Below are 23487 nucleotides of genomic sequence, written 5' to 3' on the forward strand. Positions count from 1 at the left end.
ACCCAAATTTAGTAAAATACAATGGAAGTATCCATTTATTTTTTCCTCACGTGAATTTGTGAGAACAGAACTCATGGAACAGAGGAAAGTTGGGAAAACATGCGAAAAAGTTGACCTTTCCAGTAAACAGCATTTGTATGCAGAGTAGATTTTGTCATTTTTAATAAAAATTATATACCTTAGCATGCTTTCAGCAGTATGCACACAAATGCACATACGCCTTACCTCACATCTTGACTGTATTAAAAAAGAATAGCTCTCACATGCAAATGATTAAGTTGTTACTGGCACTACACGTGAGGTTGCTTAAAGCACCTGATACTACTTTCCCATACAACATTTGAGAACATCTGTCTTGGTAGCGGCTGCTTGGTTGACTGTAGTGGCCAACTTCAGATTTTAGAATGAATAAAAGTCAGTAACAATCAAGAAAAATAACCCACAAATACAGATAAAAATATTTTATTTTAAAAATACTTGATTTACAGCAAAAGTAAATATATCTAAAATACTGAACAACTATAATTTATTTTCAGAATAGGTTTAATGCTCCAAATACTGATACAGATCCAAGTTCTGTATTCGACTTTCTTCATCTGACACTGCACAAGATTTTTAAGTAAATTTGCTTTCACTCTTTAATATACAGCAATATGAAAGAGAAAAATAAAACTCATAATTACTCACAAGCAGACTTGGCAAATGTGAACAGTCAAGAAAGTGTGTTACTAGTTTATGTTTTGCTTTCAGGGAAACATTAAACTATTATGAGCAAAGATGGAATTAAATTAATCAATTATGTATGTTGTATACAAATGAGAAAACATGTTACTTTAACATTGTTTCAGGCATAGTATTGTGTAAAATGACACAGTGCACATCAATTAATGAAAAACACACACTCAGTAACACACACACTAAAAATGAACTTAAGTAGCATTACATGATAAAGCCGGGACTGAATAAAACTTTTGAGAATAATATCAATCAAATTATGAAAAAAGATCACACTATGAGACAAAGGTCAAAGGTTAAAGGCGGGTTAAGTTTTGAGAAAACCCAACGAACCCACACAGTACACAGTGTCATGAGGTAGTGACAGATGGACACTGAGAAAGGTCTATTTTCATTGTCTCTGATTATTATCTCTTCTCAAAGCAAATCACACGCATACAGAAACACACGCGCGCACACACACACACACACACACTTCCTCTCAATGCTGTACTTCTCATGGGTTTAGAACTCCCAGCAGTTTATCACATTTGCAGCTCCTTCGGCACCCCCTTAAATGACACTCATCCCTGTGGAACCTGAAACATTTCATTAAAAAACACAAGTGTTCATTTAATCAGCTCATTAAGATCATCAACACTAATTTGAACGTCATTATAATGCCGGCCAAATTTTGTTTATTTAAGCATATTCTTCTAACATATAAAAGCCAGTGGGGGAGGGGGGTGTGGGCGGGCATGACTGAGAAATAGTGAAGGATCGTTATTCAATCCAATAAACTGCTATTGAAAAACTACATTAAGAATGGAAGAATTCCAGAGCCAGGGTCAGTCACAATTATGGAACAATTGCAAAATAAAAATGAGATTTCACTGAAAATAGTCACCAGCATATCCTGGTATTTATATAAGATATATAGTAAGAGCTGTATGTTACCTTTTTCCCACAGGCAACGCCTGTGTAGCCAGGGCGGCAGTGACAAAAGTTGGGTAGAACACATCGCCCACCATAAAGACACTTCTGCTTGCAAATTGCTGTAAAACAAGCGTTAGTTGTCAAGGTTACCTGAAAAGATGAGCACCACCATGATTGACAGGGTTCAAAGGATTATGGGAAACTCACGTGTCTGACACTGAAACCCCTCCCATCCAGCTGGACAATGGCAAGTGTTGGGACCCACACACTCACCACCATTCCTACACTTCTGCAGGCATACCGCTGTACTCAGCACATGGGTGGAGAAACAACAATAAAAGATAAAACAATAATAATAAGAAGAAGAATAAGAAAGAAAATTAAAAATGGAAGCCAAATGTTAAAATATTTATGCGTTGAAATAAAAAATGCAACTATTGATTCTGCACTACTGTAATGGTATTGAATCACTTAAGAAAAATACTGACTTAGAACCTGAGAGAATATAAAACACCAAAGGCCCTGGTGTCCTACCCCCTGTCCTAATCACTGTTACTACAGCCTTGCAGGTCATTAAAAATAATGCTGGCATCGAAAGGCACAGAGGACATGATGGCACACGGTGGGCCTGGAGTGACCAGGCCCTGAGCGTGAGGTGGAGGGTGAACAGGATAACGGCGTCTCACTCACGGACACTGCACTTCTTCCCTCTCCAGCCAGATGCACAGGAGCAGACGTTAGGGCCCACACACTTCCCTTTGTTCATGCACATAGGATCGCACACACCTAGAGGATGGACACACAGACACACACGCACACACACGCACACAGACACACACACGCACACACATGCATGCACAGACGCACACACGGACGCACAAATACACACACGCGGCTACATTAAATCTGGAGCAGCTATGCACTTCCCTGTTCCATGGAAAGTTAACATTCCGATGGGAAACTCACGTATAAAGCAACTCCCTGATAATTGTAAACACAGACACATCTGTTTTCAGCTGGAGATACTCACTCTTTTGGCATCGTTTTCCATTGTAGCCTTCAGGACAGGAGCACACATTGTTCCTCATGCACTGCCCCCCGTTTTTACAAGGAGGATTACAGACAGCTAGAACACAAACAGGGCATGTACAGCATTTATAAACAATATGCACCATACAGCCATTGATATAGCCTTTACACAGGGCTGGATTCTGACCTGGAGATGATTCAAATGTTTTTTTAATATATACATATCTCACACAGATACATATCTCAAATTCAGGTGGTAATTTGTTGATGTTGATGCATGTTCAATCAAATTAATTTTGCTCATTAGCTGAGCTGCCTAATGATGCACAAACACACTTTCCAAGGAGTTTCACATGAATACAAATTCAATTTTGAGCAGATGTCATTGAAGTGTGCAGAAGTAATTCAAATAGACTTTTTTGCACATATGGATTCTAACTCAGGACTGGCCAAAATGATCATATCACTCAATGATTTTCATTATTTCATTATGATTTAATGTACCAGCACTGAGAGTGTAATTTAAATGAGGAGGTAGAATCTGCAAACTACACTGCTTTCACTCCTTACACAGTGTAGAGACAACATCTTACACATCTGACACAGTGATATGTGTCTCATAAAGAGACAGAATCTTACCAATCTGGCACTGAGAGCCATAGAACCCACTGGGGCAGACGCACACATTGGATTTTATGCAGGTCCCACCATTCAGACATACTGGCTTACAGAGCGCTGGGGAGCAAAGGGAATGTAGTCAGACATAATTACATAAAGAATGACACCTGTAAGTAAGCAGAAATACCATTCTACAAACATATGGCAGTACCTGTAGTACTTTTAGACCCAAATGACTTCATTGAAAACATTAGTGGAACAATGCTACAGCATCTTCCCAGGATGAACTTTATTCTCTTTCTTGACTAAACTGTGGGAAAAAGGAAGACTTACCTGAGCTACAGGTGGGCCCATACCAGCCCGACTGGCACTTACATACATCAGGAGACACACACTCTCCTCCGTTTTCACAGTGCCTGTTACACACCACTGCGGAAAGAAATACGCAAGTACTGCACCTCAGAGAATCGCAAACATAAGCACAGCGACAGCCTAGAATTGACATGTCCTATAGCAATCACATCTGCATTATTAAATACTATTACGTGCATAGACGTATAAAGAAAGCACATCTATTGAATTGTAATAAAACTGGACTGGAGTAAATGAGTCGTACTTGTTTCACATCGGGGTCCCACGTAGCCGTAGGGGCAGGTGCAGAGGTTTCTGGCGAGACAGGTTCCGCCGTGTTGACAGGGAGGCTCACAGTTAGCTGGACAAGAAGATGAAAGAACAGATCAGGAAATTTACCTCTCTCTCTGTCTCTTTCTATCATGCCAGGTGTCGATATCTAAAGTCACAGGAAATCATTGCAACCATTCCGGAACTACTTCTTACACAGGAGGTCCATTTAACTGGCTCCTTTTTCAAAGTATCCAACTGAGTGTTTTCTCAGTCCATATCCAACTGTTTTATATAACCGCATTATTTTAGGCTACTTGTACTCATTTTCAAACCTACTTTATATCAAGTATTGTTTCTGTTCTTCAGTTATTAATAAACAGCTGAGAATTCTATTATGGAATAAAAATAAACACTGATTATCATAAAGGGCTAAAGAGTTCCCATTTGCATTGCTGGAAATAAACAGTTCTGGTGTTGGAGCCTTATGATAAACAATGTAGGGATAACATTATTACTTTACAGTATACTGTAGGGAGTGGGGCATCTTGGGCTTTATTGATAATCTCCACCGGTCCTTATGGGCCAGGTAGTGTAATGTCAGATGCAGGGTGTTTTGGCCAGTGTGCTGGTGTCATTACCTTCCTCACAGGACGGCCCACTGTACCCCAGGGCACAGGCACACGTGTTTGGCTTCACACACTTCCCTCGGTTCTTACAGTCCGGCCGGCACACAGCTGCAGGAGGCACAGTGCAGTCAGGGTGTGTTTGTGTGTGGCTATATCAACAGAACCAGGCTAGAGGGGCCGACCGTGCCAAAGCTCAGACACGCAGCCCAGATACTGTTATGAACACAACACAAAATCACACCCTTAAACTTAAACTGAGAACCACTTGAATACCTAACATGACCTCTGGTCTCATTTAGTCTTAGTGTGAGTAAAATTCAAGCAGGATGTCCCATCTCAGCTGCTTTCACATACTCCCCCCCAAACCCCACCCCCTCCTCTGACCTATGTGACAGCCATATCCAGTGTAGCCTTCCTTGCAGGTGCAGGTGTTGGGCCTGGAGCACTCCATGTTACGTCCACAGGGGTACCGGCACACAGCTGTAATACATTATTCAATGGCTGTTATCATTTTACACTCTACGGGGATAATAAATGATTGTAATGAGAAATGTCTGGGATAAGCACAATAAAGGGCAAGTAGAAATGTCCTGGAACGTTACAAATGAACTGAAAGCAGGTATTGTCAGCAGGGAAGAGGCTGGTGACCTTTGCAGTTGACTCCATCCCCAGTGTATCCATAGGGACAGCGCCCACACTTGAAGGACCCTGTTTGGGAGGGCTCACAGGGAACTCCGGAGAAGCAGGGAGAGTCTGCGCATGTCACCAGGGGACGTGGGGGAACTGTCCCCTCTGGACCGGTGTGCCGGGGCGGTGTCCCGTCTCGGCTGGCCCCGGCCTTGCGGACCTGTCCTGTGTTCCTGTCCTGTGTCTGTGTGCCTGCGGGAGTCCTCCGGTCACTGGAGGACAGTCGCCTGTCCCAAACGGACTCCACCTCGACTGCAGTGCCAGAGACAGGCCTCTGCCCTGTAAAACACTGGAAGTTAGAGGACAAACCTTAAAAATGAACCAGACCAGCTTACAAGCTCTTTTGTAAGAGATCTCAACTATAGACTTTGCATCTATAAACTATTAAAGGAGACTGATTGTTGGTGCCAATGTTAAAACTGTAATCAATGCCTTGCGAGTGATCAGGTGCACATGTGGCTTCGTACCAGTTGGAGAGCCCCTTGTGCAGGTGTGGCCGTTGCCATGGAGCCCAGATGGACAGGGCCCGCAGGTGTATCCAGCGGTCAGGAGCGGGCTCTCAAAGCACTGCACACCTGGGAAACATGGTCGCCTGGAACAGGGGTTCAGGGCCACTGCAATGACACAGAACAATTAAAACAGAGGGAACCTTCCAACAGCCAGAAGTTGTTCCAGTTAAACAAAATGAAAATTCATTCTAATAGTGATATACAACACTACATACAGTATCTTATTTATAGGTTAAACAACAGTGACTGTAAGTTGCAATGGTGATGCTAATCAGGACCTGGTTTGGGTCTGAGAGATCCCTGGCTCCTCCCACTAGGGCTTGCATCACGGTCATCACCTTCACAGAGAGGACGAGAAACACGTCTGTCAGATCTACGTTCCTCTGCTCCTCTGGGCTGCTGTTTAATGAAAGTGTGAGCGGTGTGGAGCATGCAGCAGTGCTCTTATGGCTGAACCCACGTTTGCAGCTCCTCCCATCTCCAGCATAACCCGCAGGGCAGGGTCCGCACATAAACGATCCCAAAGTGTTGTTGCAGCCAACTCCAGGGAAACAAGGTGCTGAAGCACATTCATCCACATCCTCTCCACACGATGTACCTGGAACACACAGTGTATCCTAATGCTTGTTCTATATTCCAAATATATTCAGAATGTAACCGATATTTTGTATTCTATATTGCTTAAATAATTGTAAATTAACAGTGAGAAAGGCATCTGATTAAAAAAAAAACAGATATAAAATCTACAATAATAATCATCATCATCATCAACATTCATAAATCATTACTAGGTACCATGGGTACTAGGGTTTGACAAATGGCTTAGTTACTAAATTTAATTACTAAATACTAAACCATAATTAAAAAAAAAAATTCTCAATCATCCTCAGTGCTTGAGTTTTACCTGTCAGTCCAGGTGGACAGATGCAGGTGTAAGAGTTAAGTCCATCCACACACCTGCCCAAGTGACAGGGGCTGGACCCACAGTCGTCTGTGTCAACGTCACACCTGTCCCCCTCAAACCCTGGAGGGCAGACGCACAGGTACTCTCCACTCCCGGGGGGGAACTTAATATCTGTGACACAGGAAGCGCCGTTCTGACAGTCACATGGTCGCACTGAGACCTGGAAAGGACACAGAGGTACTGCTACAGGCCAGCTCACTGCTGCTCACAAACACTGGCTTTTTCTTTGTGTTCGAAGAAAGCCAAAAGGAATTTCAATTTCACAGCTCCCTCTTGTGGCTGTAAGTTGTCTACACTGCACATGGACGTTATCTAAATTAGTTACAGTATACTGCATGTGTATTGAATAAATGGAGCATCAAAATGATCAGTTAAATGGGTATATCCACACACTGCATTATTTGCATGGATTTGCCGGTCAGGTTGTGGCTTCAGTTTCAAACAATCACTTAAAAACCAGGTTTGAAGCAGGTTTCTGCATGTGAGTCGCACCTGTACAAACGCCCTTGTTTCTGCACTGCAGTCATCCGTGACAGCGAACTGGAAGGTCTGCGGAGAGGTGGACGACACCTTCCAGATGAGCAGGCCAGCTGGAGAGAGCACGGCGTCCTCTGGACCCGACTCCAGGGTAAAGAGGACCGCCGAGCCCTCGGGGTCCGACGCCAGGAACTGGTATACAAAGTTCTCCCCCTGGAAGGTCTGCAGCTTGGCCTGAGCTGCCTGGAACACTGGGGGCTCGTTCTCTGTCCAGGCAAGAGCACCACCCGAATTAACGGACAAATGAACACATGCCTGCATACACTGTAGTACAGCCCGCTGGATCCAGTCAATGAACGTGGTAATATGTTAAATCACGTTACACTCACTTATCCACGACTTATAATACAAAGTGCACACATGCATTTAAATAAATTAATAAGGATCATTACACCTGGTTTAACTTCAATAGGCACACACATATCCCGTGATTCAATAATAAAATTTTAAATAATAGTGAGATAGATGTACTTTCTGTGATTGACCATGAGAATTTGGAAACGTCAGGGCGGCACATCAGGCAAGGGCTGCTGGGATTGAGGTCCCCCTCTCCATAGCACAGTCCGTCAATGTTACACGTCTTCTCCTGAAAAACATTAAAGGAGTCAGCATTCAGAGAACATGTGTGCTTCTTACATGGTTACATCGGTTGTAACTTTACCAATGAACAGGCACCATACTGTAATATAACTCATGATACTGCAGTATGTTTCAATTTTATTGTGATTTATGGTATCCAGGGGAACAAATAGCAAAATAAGCTAACAGGAGTGTGTTACAAAGGTATGGTACATACACTGCATGAGAGCTGGGAAGGGTTAAAACAGAAAATGCTCCCTTCCCCCTCTCAAATGGCAGCAGGCAGAAAAGAACCTTTTCTTTGCTTTGATACAAAACACAGCAAGGAGCCTGAATAAGTTAAGTGTGCTGTATGTGTAGTTTAAACAAAAAAACAAAAAAACACTAAATTGTTTCCTGTATTTGAGGAAATGTGAGTCATATTAACTGAGGGAGGGGGAATTAATAACAGTTGGAAGAACAGATTAAGTACCAAGCTCCTCATCTTGCCCGCAGTCTGTTTAGCTGTCCTGCTGACATACTGCACCCATTAAAATGACTCAAAGCACACTGCCAACTCGTTATACCCTTCAGAAGTTTGTTTGATATACTCAGTGCTCTGCACAGAACATTGGACACATTTTCTAAATGTAATTGTGAAGAAATATAAGCACCAACAGAGGAAGGTGCACTGGGCCTTTCATTTTATGATGGTATTTTGGCATTCTATCAGTTTTATTTGAAGACCCAGGCCAGCCCAGGAAGAATTTTACTGTTTAAAAAGAATGTGCCTACGTTTTAACATTATGAGACTAGTAAAGAACTTGAAAAATTAAGTGCACACAAGGCCAGTGGCTTGATGAATAAATATGGTACCTCCACAGCCAATATATTTTAAATTGTCATGCAGAAATTTTCATTTCAGTCAATGTGATGGATTAGGGTCTAATACATCTCACACACGTGCACTATTGTGTTTCTTTTTGGGCATGTCATATTTAGAAATGGAATATACCGCAATATAATATATTTTACAGGAGATCTTTAAGTGGCAATATACTGATATATTTATGTCATATTTTGGAAAATTTAAATGCGTTTGCAAGAGTCTGGGACCTTTTTCAATACACCACTGAAGACAAGCATCAATGTTCTCCAGTTGAAATGGGCCATTTGCACAGCTGAGCAAAGGTGAGTCTGCCTAGTTATCTAACTGCATTTAAGGAATTGGCTTGTCCTTATCCTTCCGGCTTCTTTAATGCTACATACTCCCAATACACATGCCTTTGCTATGTCTTATTCCTTCGGTAACTATGGCCATATTACTGCACGTATCTTGGGATGTCAAAACATACAATTGTTTTGTCATTTACATTTTTCACACATATCAAAGGTTCTCATGAAGCTCTAAGCACTGTGTAATAAGTAATAAAGTTGCCCGTGCAAGTTAAATATTTAGTTGAAAATTACATTTTCAGAAATATATGTTTTTTAGGCAACAGTGAAGACATGTTTATATGTTCAGCATATGGATGTTACCAACATATATGTTCACACTGTCCGCCCCGATGGCCCCATGCAGTAGAAAGCAGAAGTATGTCACCCACCTTCAGAGTACAGACTCCTTCAGTCTGGGGTGTGCAGACCTGACATGCCCCATCAAACAGAGTCAGGATCTTTGCATTGCTGAAGCTGTACCCATCATTGGACACCTACAGAATGGGCCTGACAGTCAGGATCCAACAACTACAAATTCATTGGTAATGACATACATTTTTTGAAATGTATTGAATGTGAATTTGTCTTTTTTATTTGTCTTGATATCAATCTTAGAGCATGAGATCTGCATTTTAATGTCTTGCTTAGTCATTTTTTGGCATGTGAAACACATTCATATAAAGAATTACATAAATGTATAAAAAATTTCATAAGAAAGTTAACATAGAATGTAAACATGCAAAAAGTACACATATAGTTTGGTATTGTGGTTGAGGGGCCATGTGGTTATTTTATTTTTAGTGATTTTATTTCATTTTTTTAATTTGGTAAATATTGATACTCACTCGAATTTGCCATCTGGCGATTGGTTTGTCGTCCACCATGTCCAAGTCCGGGGTGTCAAAGGACTGGCTATTCTCCAGAGGGAGCCTGCAGTCCAGGGACGTGGCACTGAGGAAGGAGGCTGGAATGAACTGTGGGTCCTCCAGTATCCACTCCCCATTCACAAACTGCACACACACACACACACACACACATATGAAGGGAAAGGTTATTGATATGCATGCTGCAATGTAACAGTGACCTCTATTAAATTAAAGCTCATCTTTATCATAGCTTTATCTTTAAGATTTGAGTGATGCATTTCACTTTTCTGTTGTTTCTTACACAACAGCTTCAGTGGGTGGCTGAAACTGAGAATGCTTATGTAAGGTAAAAACAAAACAAAATCAAATGTTAGCCCTTAATACAGTGTAGTTATATGAAATAGAGGCCAATGAATGAAACTACATTTTCGAGTTAAAACTAGTAATTATTCTCAAATGATGTTAATTTATTTAATTAATACTAGTTCAAAGATAAAAGGGGCAAAAGTATACCTTCTCCTTCACAACTTCACATTTGAGTTCAAAGGAGTCTTTGAACCCCTGACCAAACACACGGATGGTGGAGCAGTCATACTGCCGGACATCACAGAGTCCTGCTTTCTCCAGCTCGGTGATCTCTGGGATCTGATCTTCGGAACAATATCAGAAAACCAAACGACACACCAGGGACATGAGGGGAAAAAGAGAGAAGTTTCACTGACAAAAACAACAAAAAACTGAAACTTACAACTCTCGCTTGCACAAATAAAAACTCCCACCTGCTACCTGAAATATTTTTACCCAGTGATACTATTTTCAATGGTGTTTTTCCACCCAAAAATGCTGATAATTGAATTATTTACATCCAGCTTTTCTGGCTGGTGTCAATGCTCATTTGGTTCTCCATAGACTTGGAAGGCAAAAAAAGACCAGAAGGTGGTGTGGTGTGTGCAACAGCCATTGCACAAGTCCAGAGAGGACGATGGAGGGTCTAGTTCTCTGGTGAAGGAAAGACATGCAATTGGCTAGCACTTGCATTTCAGATATGACATGCGATTGACTAGCACATATAGCATATTTATGGAAGGCTGTAAATAGGCTTGACAGCCTGGTGGACAGAAATTGTCCCAGCATTCCTCATTCAAAGACACACGCACCACTGATAGATGTGTCAGACATGTTGACAGTAACCTCTGCTATACTTACAACAGGAACTATATAACAAGGCATAGCTACAAGCTATAAAAATGGACCAGGGCAGTGTTGGAGTTTGCATCAGTGAGCACTTTTTTGAGCACCAAAGCATGTTTGCAAAATGTGAACTATAGCCAAGACAAATGAAAATACAACATCAAACTGGCCAATAATGGGTCAGTGCAGCTCTGGGTTAGTAGAGTGGTGTAGTCAGGAGGTGTCCATACACTCGGCATTTGAAGGCCTGAAGGCCAAGGTTTGTGATATCACCAATAATATGCTCTGGGAGGCATGCTGCCCTGACCCTTGAGCAGTGGTCACATGGTCAATGTGGAACCTCCGCGCTATGCAGACACTTTGCTTAAGTGAGTCTTAAGCAAATTAAGCAGCAGATGCAACTTGAATCAAACAGTGCACATACGTATTCCAGGGATACTTACCAGAGAGCACGCTACAATCGTAGGATCCAAACCCAGGGAAACAGACACAGCCCCATTCGGAGCACTGGCCGTTTCCACTGCAGAGGCTGGGGCACTTCAGGAAAGACAGGATGTCCTGGTGCTGACTGCTCTCCCCGTCCCGCACCAGCCTGCGCTCGCACTCGTTCTCCAGCAGGGGCAGTGCGCTGCCCAGCCAAGCCAGATCATCCTTAAGTTGCAGGTCAGCCATGCACATGTCCACCACGCTGCCCAGTGCCTCTCCCAGCAACCGCCCGCAGCCCGCACCCACGCTCGAGTTGGCAACAGCATGCCGGCAAAGCTGCAAGGCGTGGCCCCGTGTCAGGCCGGACTCCGTAGGCCAGGTGGGTGGGGCCGAGGGCTCCGATTGGCTATCCTCCACGTGGTCTTCGGGGAAGAAGTAGGCAAAGCCCTCGATGTCAGACTGACTTAGGCTCTGGAAGGGGAAGTTGGAGACAAACGTGTAGGCCTGTCGCCTCCTTCTGCTCCGAGCTCGCAGCCCGTCGCTGGGTCCGTCGGGGTGGGCCCCCAGAGTGAGGTGAAAGGCGCCATCACTGGCCCATCCGCCCTGGCTGTGGCGGACAGCCTGTCCCCTCAGGGAGCTCGCAACCTGCTGCTTGTCCACCCCTTTGACAAGATCCGCAGAGTTGATGTATTCAGCTGTGACATCCAGGGATGGTATTACCGCCGGGAGCCTGACGTTGTCATGGTGAGAGCAGGAGGTCAGGTGACCGGGTTCCAGATGAGGCTGGAGTCTGGCAGATGACTGGCGTGACTCCCGCTCACAATTGCAGTAGTTCCTGGAGTTTGAGGAGCTTTCGAGGGATGGCATGCTGTCAAACAAGCTGCTGCCAGGTGGCACCCTGGCAAGATAGGAACGTGCAATTTAATGAGTACAAGTAGAGGACAAAAATACACCAGTTCAGTACATACTGTAATACTTCTCAAGTGTTACTGGAATCTACGTGATCACAGGATAGCAAAGCATCTCTTCACACTGTCCAGTTTTGGAATGAAACTAAATATTCAAATAAAGCATAGTCTAAACAAGATATTTATTACTTCTACAAATAGCTGCAGAAATTGAAAAAGTAATAATTATTCATGAGGTAAAGCATTCGCTTTTATATGTGACAGAAGAAGGGGCATGATGATTTTATAGCGCTTCTTTAAATATTCTTGTGAAATTTAAAGAATACTTTGTTTTGATTTTCAGAAACTAGATTGGACAGCTACTTACTTCCAAGCAGAAATGAATGTTCCAACATCCTGTGCAGAGTCACCCCCTGGTTTGTGAAAGTCATTCTGGGGATCCCCATCGAAGGTCCCACACAGGCCCTCTGTGTGGCCAAAGTCTGAGCTGGGGGCTCTAATGGTCAGACTCATCCCCCATTCAGCCACGTCCACACGCACGAAGGCTCCCGAAGAGAATGTGATCTATAGTTTAAAAAATTACAAGTTCTAACTGTGCAAGGCAAAGAAAAAGCAGTCTGGGATCAGTTCATCCCTGTAAACAACATCTGAAATTCAGGACATTGTTTACTCCCACACAAACACCCATAATCAGGTAAAAGGCCAAGACTGACATTTGGTAATTTAAACATATTCTTATTACAGCCAAACAGTACTTTGAACATATGGACCAACTGCTCCTTTTTCTTCCAAAGAAAATGACATTATGTGAATCTTTTGCAGCATTCTTCTATTTAGTTGCAGGTAGAGCTGACACACTGTGTGTCCTGGGGCCACTTCTACTAAAATTGGTACTCAGTATCACCAACTGCTTATTATTGTAATAAAAGTAATAACACATGGTATGACATGATTATCACTACAAAATATGTGTAGTAACATTTCCCCTTTCAATGATGTTGTTTGTAATCTTGATTATGTACATGTGAAGTCAATGTTTATCTTTGGAGTGAATTTATGAAACAAAAGTTCATGTAGAGTACAATATATAATTTGAGGGAATGAGTATGTGTGAATAATTTATACCCTGACACATACCGTCACTTTCCTGCCCTGGTAAGACTCTGTAATGCGAACGCTCCTTCGTGCAGTGTCTCTTTTCTTCACAGAGAGTTGTGGCTTTGTGTCATGCAGCTCTCCATCACACATGTCGAAGGAGATGAGGTTGCCTCCATCTCGGGCCACAAAACCACAGGCACAGGATGATGGGTAATGTAGGCTGCCACACTCCCACTGGCGAACTTGGACTTCAAACTCCCACACAGTGCTCTTGTACAGCACAAAGGTCCCCGTCTTATAATTATCATATTTCCTGTTAAACATATACCAATATTGATTTAAGTCTTCAGTATAGTGGTAAAATAATGAAAGGATCACAAACAAACAAGAACAAAACTTAAAATCATATCCAGATATAATACCTCTAAACATGGCCAGGTCAGTCTGATGCTCTGTACGTATTTGTGGACATGGTAAATGGCCACCACAGGAAAACTCAGGCACCTCACTGGTTGTCATCCAGCTATTGCTAATTAACAAATTATCAGTATTTTGGTCCAGTAAACCTTACTACATTTTCCAAAAAGTATCTCTCAGTCAACAGCACTTTTGGTATTAAAAAAATGGATTTACCACAGGTGTATTTGCATTTGGAGTCAACTGTGGCAAATTTATCACAGTGTCATAAGTGCCAGCACTGGAACATAGATGGAAGTGCCTAACATGGCTAAACATGTGACATCAGGCAACATCCACTGGTGCAAATTAGTCACGTAGTTTGCTAAAGATAAAACCACTCTAAGAGCCAGCATGAATCATTTTCATTGGGTCTTTTTGGGGGGCTAGTGTTCTGGTTGGCCCTCTGTATACAGTCGCAGTACAATTGCATCTATGATCACCTTTGCAGCCTTCGGCAGCACTGACATAGAAATAACGAATTATGAAAGGATAAAAAGTTGCACATGGTTGAAATACCTGCCATCTAATGTAATGATATGAGGGTCAGTGAAAGAGTAGCAGTATGCAGATGGAACATCCTTTACATGGATCTAAAAAAAACAGGTAAAGCAGTTATTAAGCCAGCACTTACATTATAAATACATTGTAACTAATTACATTAGGCTACACGAATGCAAGAGTAGGATTAACTGCATACTACGGTATAGTTTCATAGCCATGGCTCTCCTACCTGCACACTCTCAGGTGTGTAGCCACTCCACAGGAAGTTTTGACTGACAATGGGTTTGACCCAGATGGCGGTGGTCCTGTCTCCATCCTGGACAAAGTCAGTCACTGCAGTGAAGTGGACCGAGGCAGAGCTACAGCTCCCATTGTGACAGGGAGATCGTGGGAGCTCCACCTGACAGGCAGAAAGGGCCAGATTTGGGCCTAGGTGATCCTCCCCTGAGCAGATTGAGAGAAAGGTCTGACATCATTTTTTTCTCCTCACAACTCAGTTATGGGTCTTTATCTGTCCATCTGATCATATCAACTGTTCTTATGTTCTAGCAGAACATTAACAAAGCTGTGAAACCTCAAAGACATGATTGACAGTGACCCTTGAGGGGCCCGGTTTCTCACTTCAAAAGTAAGGTATGGGTTATTAGTGATGCATTTACCTTGATTGCTCAGACTCAGGTGTAATGTGAGAGTACACTCCTCAGTTGGTTGGCTTTCAGAGGAGCAGGGGACAGGAACCGTACTCTCCAAGGTCAACTCATACTCTTCTCCATCCTCTGAGATAGATATCGTCTCTGGATTCAACTAGATACACAACACCGAGGCACTCCTCACTAACCACCACCCATTTGCACAAAAATAAATCATATTTACAAGTACTGAGTCTTGCAAATCAGCTTAATTTCCATACCCTGATCCCAGCAAAGAACTCCTTGCTTTCCACGGGCGTCCCTCGAACATGTGGCGAGTCAAGGAAGAAACTGGAGCAGCCACAGTAAATCTGGCAGTGGAGAACAGTGGCCACAGCGGGTAAGCATTAGCATGATGACAGATCACAAAAGCAAATACCCAGTGTTTTACAGTTAAGGAAAGTGTATGTGTGAGCCTTTACCTTGTCCCCCAGTCGTAGGTTAATTCCATCCAGCTCAATGAAAGAGAAGGTCTGGACGGTCGTTTCCTGTTTAAGCTCCTCTTTGTGTCCTTCGGGGGAGAGGCGAGACCATGCCACAATGTACCCCAAAGAGCTGTTTGGACTCTGACCCCCAAAACTGCACTTCAGGAAGACGCTGTGGCCCGAAATCTCTGCTGCGATCTCAGGTGGCCTTGGCGAAGGGGGGCCTTTTTCTGGGATGCGCACAGAAACAATTTGTAACTACTTCTGTTCCACATAAAACACTGTGTAGCAAGTGAAGGGTACGGTAGGGGACAGCGTTATAAATATTCAAGTTGGTGTGCATGCTTGCTGTCGTTTATCACAGCAGGGAGAGTGCGTCTGACAAGGCTAACCCGGTTCTCACCCTTCACTGCTGTGGGACAGATCTGAAACGTGGATGAGAGCCCCATGCCCCTGTCAGCGAGCAGTAAAACTGGCTGAGGGATAATTAACGAGCCAGCAGACGGAGGATGCCACAGTCAGCGGCGAAAATGCAGGAGACACATGCTAAGCTCATTACGGAGGGCCGGGAAGAGAAGGGTGCATTCCGCCAGTGCGGCAACTCTGACATTAATTATTCTGGTGTCTGGTTGACAGTCTGGCTGTGCCCTGTCGTGGCACACAGAGGCTTTTGTTTACCTCACCTTTACAAATCCCATCCATGTCCATCTCCTCCGGGCCACAGACAGCTGGCTTTGAGTCTGGCATTACTGTTAAAAGGAAAGCAGACACACAAATAAGACCCTGTACAAACAGCTGGTGTAGGGGGCATAACACTCAATTGGTGTGACACAAGGATCAAATGTTTTGTTTGTGTAAGCTAATGGCGAGCATTCCTTTAATGAACTCTGGTCGGGGCTTGCAGTAAATCACCATAATGCTTCGAGGAAACATATACTCTTACCATCTGCACCAATAGATGCCAGTAATGCAAATCAAACTGGGTAAAGAGCCCTTCAAATTCAGTGCAGTGTAAAATCATCTCTCGTAAACTCTTGTGCACATAGGCCAGCGTATTTACCCACAATCCTCAGCACTTAATCTTACCCTGCGCACAGTAGCCCATACACCCCTGTGTTGGCTGCAGCAGGTACACGTAGAAGTCACCACAGTTCCGCACAGTGACGGGGATGCGGAAGAGACAGCAGTCCTTGCTGCTGCTGAAGACAAACTGCCAGGTTGCACATGCAGTGAGCTGCTTCACCTCCAGGGGGCGTGGCAGAGTTTCCCCTTCCCCCAGAGACAGCCACACCGGAGCCTGGGTCCCACAGTGGTTCACCTACAGACCCATACAAGTATGAAAGAACCACTTGTAGTTAGTACATGTTCTTTTCTTTCAGAGTTCACTTCTTTAAGTGGTCACTTAAGGACACATTAATCAAGAACTAAGGTCAGGCTCTGCCTCATTATGTGCATATGCCTGATCTTAGAAAATTCCCTTCAGTGTACCTTTTAAATGCGTGTATATACATATCTTTTGTATCAGCTGCTATTTGAGTACCCCCTCTGTTCATCTTGTGTCAGCATGCCACTCGAATATTAGTGTCCTTGTTCTAATGTTTTAAATAAATGCACCCCTCGATGAATCAGGGAACCTTGAGAGGAAAAAGGTGCAGTTGACATTTAAAATGGAGCCGTCAAGGGCTTTAACAGCAGGCCATGATCTCCAGCTGGAAGGAAATGAGAAACACTCCATCTCAGATGTCCTTTGGAACTCTGCTACTGTTTATGTGGATTCAATCCACTCTCCCAGGAACAAAGACCCAATGTTCACTTCAAAGACCTGCTACTGCCTGTGCTATGCAAAAATACACATAAAGCAAATGGCATTTGTACACTCTATTTTAAGCAAAAGAAAACAGTATGAGAATTTTTTCCTCTCCTTTATTTTTAAGTCACTTCAGACCCGTCACCCCCATCCCACAGGTGGACATTTCAGGGCGGCCAGCCAGCGGTGCAGTACCTGTGGTCTCGTCAGAGGCAGTTTGTGAAAATGAATGTTTTTTTTTTTTCCGATAATACTCAATTGACTATTCTGGGTCAATACAAAAGTACTGTCCTTGGGCTCACTGTTTTCACTGAGCTCATTGAAAGACATTCTAGTAATAGGAATAGCTTGAGCAGCTGAGACAAACTAACCTAGTGCTATCACAACTTAGCTTATTCCAAGATGGCTCTGCCCTAGTGCTAGTAGCAGCAAAAAGGCAAACTTCAGCTTATTTTTCTAGCAAACATGGGTCGATTCCAGATTTCGATGCTGGGCCTTATCTAAGATGAAAAGCTAATGAACCAGAGTCAAATTACCAAGTGCTTCACGATACTGATTGTGGTGCCCATTTTCTTCCAAAACGACAGAAGCACTGGAACTCTAAGGCACTGCACTCTGTGCAAGGCGGCTAATCATTGAAGATATCAAAAATGGGAGGGGAAAGTGGCGATTTACCTCCACACATTCAGTGGGCATGCTGGCAGGCTTGTCAAAGATCTGGAACTGATACCAGCCAGGAGTGAGGGAGTGATCGCAGATGAAGTCCTGCAGGGAGGAATGCTGCAGCCGCTGAGAGTTGAAGCTGACACTCCGATAGGGGTTCTGAAGAAGCGTGTGTCCCCCTGGAGCGCACTCCGGGGGCATTCCTGACAACAACCACACACATACACACACACACACACAAGCACAAGCACAAACAAAAAAAGTATCAGACAGAGAAGACATACGATCAAAATGGGACAAGTCCAGTGCGCTCAAGTGACAAATTATATGGTATGTTGCATAACATAAAAAGCAGTGTGTGGTACAAATGTAAAATTTGATGAAAAACACATTTCTTCAGTCAAAACTAACATATCCTCAGGAAAAACAATTTGTATAATAGAATTTTACCTGAAAGTGCTGTTATTTCTACATGGTAACATAAAATGTATTAAAATACCCATCTGGTGTTTGAAGTGTTGTCTCAGGACGAGTATTTTATAATTAAAAAAAACAGACAATGTATTTTTTCACATGTTAGATATTATCATGTAACACAGTCATGTGTTTTTACTAGGCAATACTTAACATTTTGTGGGGGGAAAGAATTTTAGAATATAAATATGGAATTATTCAGCACACTGTCAACTATTTTTAAAATATGCATACACAGTTGAGCCTAATAAGATAACCATATCTGGCCCTTACATGCATAGAAAGAGCGATAGCCTATTTACTTTTCTGGGGAAAAATATCTGAACTTTCAGCTGGGGGATACGAAGCCACAGAATAGCATCTTTCTTATGGACTCTTTTCCACAAGTCTCAGCATTCATTAACCCTAAAAAGCATTTTTGGTTCAGTACCAATTATTATGTGCATGTCCAAATGTTGCGGATGTCCAAATTTCAAATAAGGTTCATACGACAGCAAAAGTCAATACACTTTTGAAAGTTTTATGTTTCAAATATAACGCCTTTAAAGGCATGGCTCAACTATTGCAATCTCTCCAGTGTGGCAAAATGCAAAAGGCCCAAGAGTCCAAGGAGGTTTCATAGACTTACAGAAGTATTATAGATAGGTAAAAGGATTATAGATCCAGGCAATGCTAACACCACTAGGACCCAAGAATGGCTAGACTCCACAAACTGTTAGAGGACAGTGTCCCAGAACACTTGAGCGACACTGTATAGGAAAATGAAGTGAAATGGTAAAGATTCTAAATTTTGATGACAATAAAGTAATAGCGAAGAGCTTTTCCTGTACCCTTCTGAGAGCTTGATAAGAAGAATAAACAAAATAAAGAAATAGAAACAAGGTTCTGTAAGGAAGAGTACAGATAAATAAAGCAGAAGAAATGAGAAGACAGTAACGTCTGAAGATAAGCAGAAAGGTCAAACAAACTAACAACTTCAATGCCTCTTCAGACTAAGTAACAGACTTTGATATTTGAATGCTTCATCAAAATAGAGGACCTTAAGTGACCTGATTATGCCTGAGTCACAGCTGGTTCAGCCCAAAATTGCTTTGAAGGTCAGTTTGGACAAAAGCTTATTTATGTAAATAAATGTAATCATGGCTTATCGTGCTGTCCATTGAAGTCTTCCAGACACTCTTATCGGAAGCATAGAATGCCAGACACAAATTTATCATGTGAACAATGAACCTGATGGTTTAATGGACCACAGACTAATTGCACCTATCAGTATGTGTTCCAAACAGTTTGGACTAAATTGACCTTTCCTGTAATGTGTGTCTAGAAATGTGGAGCCAAAGACAAAATCTATGTCAGTGCACACCAGGTAATATAGGCCTATCAGTCCACAGAGCCAGAATTATCTATTGAATTTGAGGACTAAACAACAGGAAACAAAACTCCCCTCATCAGCCGAGTGCGCTTGGACTCTAATGGACCAGGCTAAAATCAAAGCTTAAAGGTGGGAATGACAAACTGTTTTCCTATAAAGAAGAAAAAATGTTCTACAGAGAAAAATAATTACCTGAAAACATCATTGACATTCCTGCCCCCAAACAACTCAACAATACCACTCAATAAAGCAGTCACAAAGGCTATGTCCATCACATTTCAACTGTGCTGTGAAAGTTGGACGTGAGGTCAGAGCTTGTCATATTGCAGTGGGGAGGGACCCTCGTCAGTGGAAGCCAGACAGTCAGACAAAAACATGGAAGGATGGAAAACTTTCACTGAGAGGTTTGCGGCAGCACACCTTTTTGAATTTTTATAACTAACTCCAGGCACATGGCCAGTGGATATTCCTGACTTGCGCTCCACCTGGACAGTTTCCTGATAGATTTTTCCTCTAGCGAAACCATTGAGGAGGTGTGACAAAAAGGGTACAAGCCCACCCGCTGTTTTCTCACTTTCACCACCTGCAGCATTTTGTTTGATTTTAAAGAACAGATTTTTCGACTGGATGTACTGCATAGTCTTGTGGACCATTCAATCATGTGACCCAAACTGCAAGGACATCTGAGAAGGCCTCTGATATACATGGGCTTTAGAGACCAGAGAACCATGGGTGAGAACTAAAATGATGGTTCACAACACTAACTTCTGCCATCGTGAAAGTCAGCAGGCATCAGCCTGTTAGGTGCTGAAGCCTACTTAAATGTCTCTGTCTATCTCACTTCAGCTGCAGGAAGACTGTTTACATGATTTGAATTTCTTTTAGAAATGAAGAGAGCCTATTTATGACAACAAGTAGGTCTACAGATGATTCCTAAAAAAAATAATACTAATCATTTATATTTATATGTTCAAACAAACTGTTGAAATGCATAAACAAGAAATGTTTGAGGGCTGCAAGAAGGAAAACGCCAGGCAGAAAATGATGCATGTTTTCAAACGCAGTCGTGCGTTCTATTGTTTTAATTGGTGAAAATATTTGGTCCTGAAACTGCATTGCATACGAAAGGTTTGGGATCATTCTAAATGTGTATAATCCGGTCTTGGAGATGCCCTTGCACTTCGAATCCGCTGTGGGAAAGTGCTCACCCAGCCCAGGAGTTTTAAGGCCACGAGTTAGAGCACACGCAAGAGAGGTCGTGTCAAAACGTCTTTACACATCATAGTAAATAACGAAAACCTCAGGGGAAAGCTAGACACCATTTTATGGGTAGAGTTAATTATCACAAGCTAAGCCTTCACAACCAGAAGTCCTTAGGCTACACTACTGTGCGTATCTTGTTCCTACACAATACTACCGTCTTGTAGCCTACGTCGCTACAGAGCAAATGAATGGTGAACTATGAACTAAAGCTGTTACTATCGTGCTACTTGACACCCTTAAAGCGTCTTTCATCATCGCATCAATAATAACTGGACAATTTTACTGTGGAAAGTCTGTGCCAAGGACATAGCTTTCTATTGCATTTAAAGTTTCCTTTTTCAACAATAAACTGGCCAACGTGAAAAAGAGTCATTAAAGATATAAAAGATATAAAGAGCAATGTGTTTATACAAGCGAGGAGTCAGAAAAAAAATGTTTAACTAAATATTTGTATAATTTCGGTAATATTTCAGTGCATTCATAATTCAAGTGTGCAGTTCCACATGTGAACACCTACTTAAATACAGGATATAAACTTCAGAACAACATGAAAAACAATCATATGAGGCCAACGAAACTTAGCTGTTGCACACGCTCGCATATGAAATGAAAATGGTTGACTTACCCATTTGACAATAGCCACTGGTCGTTAATAAGGTGATAGAAGGAATAAGGCACAGTAGGAATCGTTCCACTGGATTTTGTATTCCCATGGTCCTGTACATGTACCAAGATATTACTGCCAAGGTTATTTAACTCTGCATGAATTTTACCTTCATACATCAAAGCGACATTCAAACTCTCCGTGTTTTCTCACCTGGAATAACTTTGTGAAAGTCCCCATTTCATGACGGAATTTCAAGGAAATCACCTGAAGAGCTTCCAACGTTTGCTACTGTTGCCTCAGCTGTCCGTCCCGAGTCCAGCACATTTCGAACGGTCTAAACTGCGGTATGTGACCACAGATTCTGCAACAGCATCACAACAGAAGGGGCGTTCTTTCGCCTAACCCAGAATGTATGTATGCATAATAAATGGTAACACTTAAAAACGTTATGGATAGTAATGAGAGGCTGAAGAAGAATTAGAAAGGGACCCTGTTACAAAACGTTATAAAAAGGGAATGTTTCCGATCATTTGTATAACAAATCATGCAATTATGTTACTTGCGTAAATTCCATTGACATTAATGAGAAAATATAATTTATATGTGATTTACTTTGTTCCGGTTGAAAAATATGTTCGTTGAGACATCATGCGGTGTATGAAAGTGTAGTCTTGGTCCACTGTCGTACATCATCCAGTTTAATTTGCACAATGCTATTCTTCCACCCACCATGCCAACATTCAAACAGAATATGCAATTCAATTTACGGTCTAAAACTATATGCAGTATAAAGCCCAGAACACACATATCCAGTTGTCTTACTTAGCTGCTGCTAATTTACAAAAAAAAAAAAAAATGCTATAGCCAAAATTGAATTAAGTATTGTTCTTAAGGTAATACAGTGTAATTTCCTATGTTTTAAACAAAAACAAATTAGACCTTTGACCTCTTTTCCCTGAAGGTCGGTAGCTTCTAAAAATAATCCTGGGCAATGTTGCTGTCATCATGTTAGAGGTTTCTTTTTTACAAAAGTAAAAAAAAGTGTGTTTTAACTAATGTCTCACTCAAAAAAATGACTGCTGGAGCAATGCCACAAAGCAATGGAGGTAATTTGCCTTGTAATTTTCTCCAGAAGGTATAATTAAACACATTCCATACATCTGTGCTCAAAGCTGTAAAGACTTTATTTACAAAACAATTTTAAAAGACTTGAACAGATTCATTTTAGCTAAGCAGCATCTGGCATGAATATTTACTTATGCACATTCACATTCACAATATATACTTTGAAATGCAAAAACTTCAGAGGTAACAAAGACAGCTGTACTCTGTGAGTCTTAAGATATTTCATTAGGCACCATTCTGCTAAACAGAAAACCAGATGGTTGAATCTTCTGGAAAATCACACACTGCCAAAGAATTTGAACTTACAAAACCAAGCCTGTATTTTTCTCAATAAATTCTAACTGTGCCATTTGTATCACTTCCCAAAGGCAAATTTGCAAAGGTGAAATTCCAGAGAAGATCTGTTATGTTTACCTGTGATCATGCTCTGGTGTTTATGGTAGTGAATAAACATGACAAACTGGTTTAATTCCGTTTAAACAGTTAAGGTTTAAAAATGACAAAATTATTCATCTTTCACTGTGTACACTTGGCCGAGCTTTATGCATTAATACAGGACGGCCAGAGGTTCCCAGCCGTGAAATGAGCTAAAC

At 42.1% G+C, this 23487-nt stretch overlaps 1 protein-coding gene across 1 annotated transcript; it reads right to left on the reverse strand.

Moving 5' to 3' along the window:
• Positions 1–600: 600 nt before the first annotated feature.
• Positions 601–22137, reverse strand: vwde (von Willebrand factor D and EGF domains). Its single transcript, XM_064349605.1, has 33 exons — positions 21980–22137; positions 21788–21879; positions 18066–18256; positions 16670–16901; positions 16267–16332; positions 15581–15813; positions 15380–15469; positions 15129–15273; positions 14699–14913; positions 14485–14558; positions 13549–13822; positions 12779–12975; positions 11521–12401; positions 10400–10536; positions 9866–10030; positions 9410–9514; positions 7716–7830; positions 7200–7450; positions 6648–6867; positions 6204–6341; positions 6022–6081; positions 5702–5848; positions 5196–5513; positions 4932–5027; positions 4560–4655; positions 3914–4009; positions 3631–3726; positions 3319–3414; positions 2681–2776; positions 2341–2436; positions 1858–1953; positions 1672–1769; positions 601–1313 (listed from the first exon to the last, which is right to left on the reverse strand). Exons 1-33 carry the CDS (start codon positions 22009–22011, stop codon positions 1299–1301), a joined length of 5259 nt encoding a protein of 1752 aa, XP_064205675.1. The 5' UTR covers positions 22012–22137; the 3' UTR covers positions 601–1298.
• Between the last annotated feature and the right edge of the window lie 1350 nt (positions 22138–23487).

The sequence above is a fragment of the Anguilla rostrata genome, chromosome 1, assembly GCF_018555375.3.
Source record: "Anguilla rostrata isolate EN2019 chromosome 1, ASM1855537v3, whole genome shotgun sequence".
In the NCBI taxonomy this organism is placed as follows: domain Eukaryota; kingdom Metazoa; phylum Chordata; class Actinopteri; order Anguilliformes; family Anguillidae; genus Anguilla; species Anguilla rostrata.

Coding starts and splice junctions, on each gene's coding strand:
- vwde (XM_064349605.1), bottom strand. CDS start 22,011: ATGAAATGGGGACTTTCACAAAGTTATTCCAG. Junction 15,814..16,266: donor CATGGATGGGATTTGTAAAG/GTGAGGTAAACA, acceptor TGCGCATCCCAG/AAAAAGGCCCCCCTTCGCCA. Junction 6,082..6,203: donor AGATGGGAGGAGCTGCAAAC/GTGGGTTCAGCC, acceptor CTCTCTGTGAAG/GTGATGACCGTGATGCAAGC.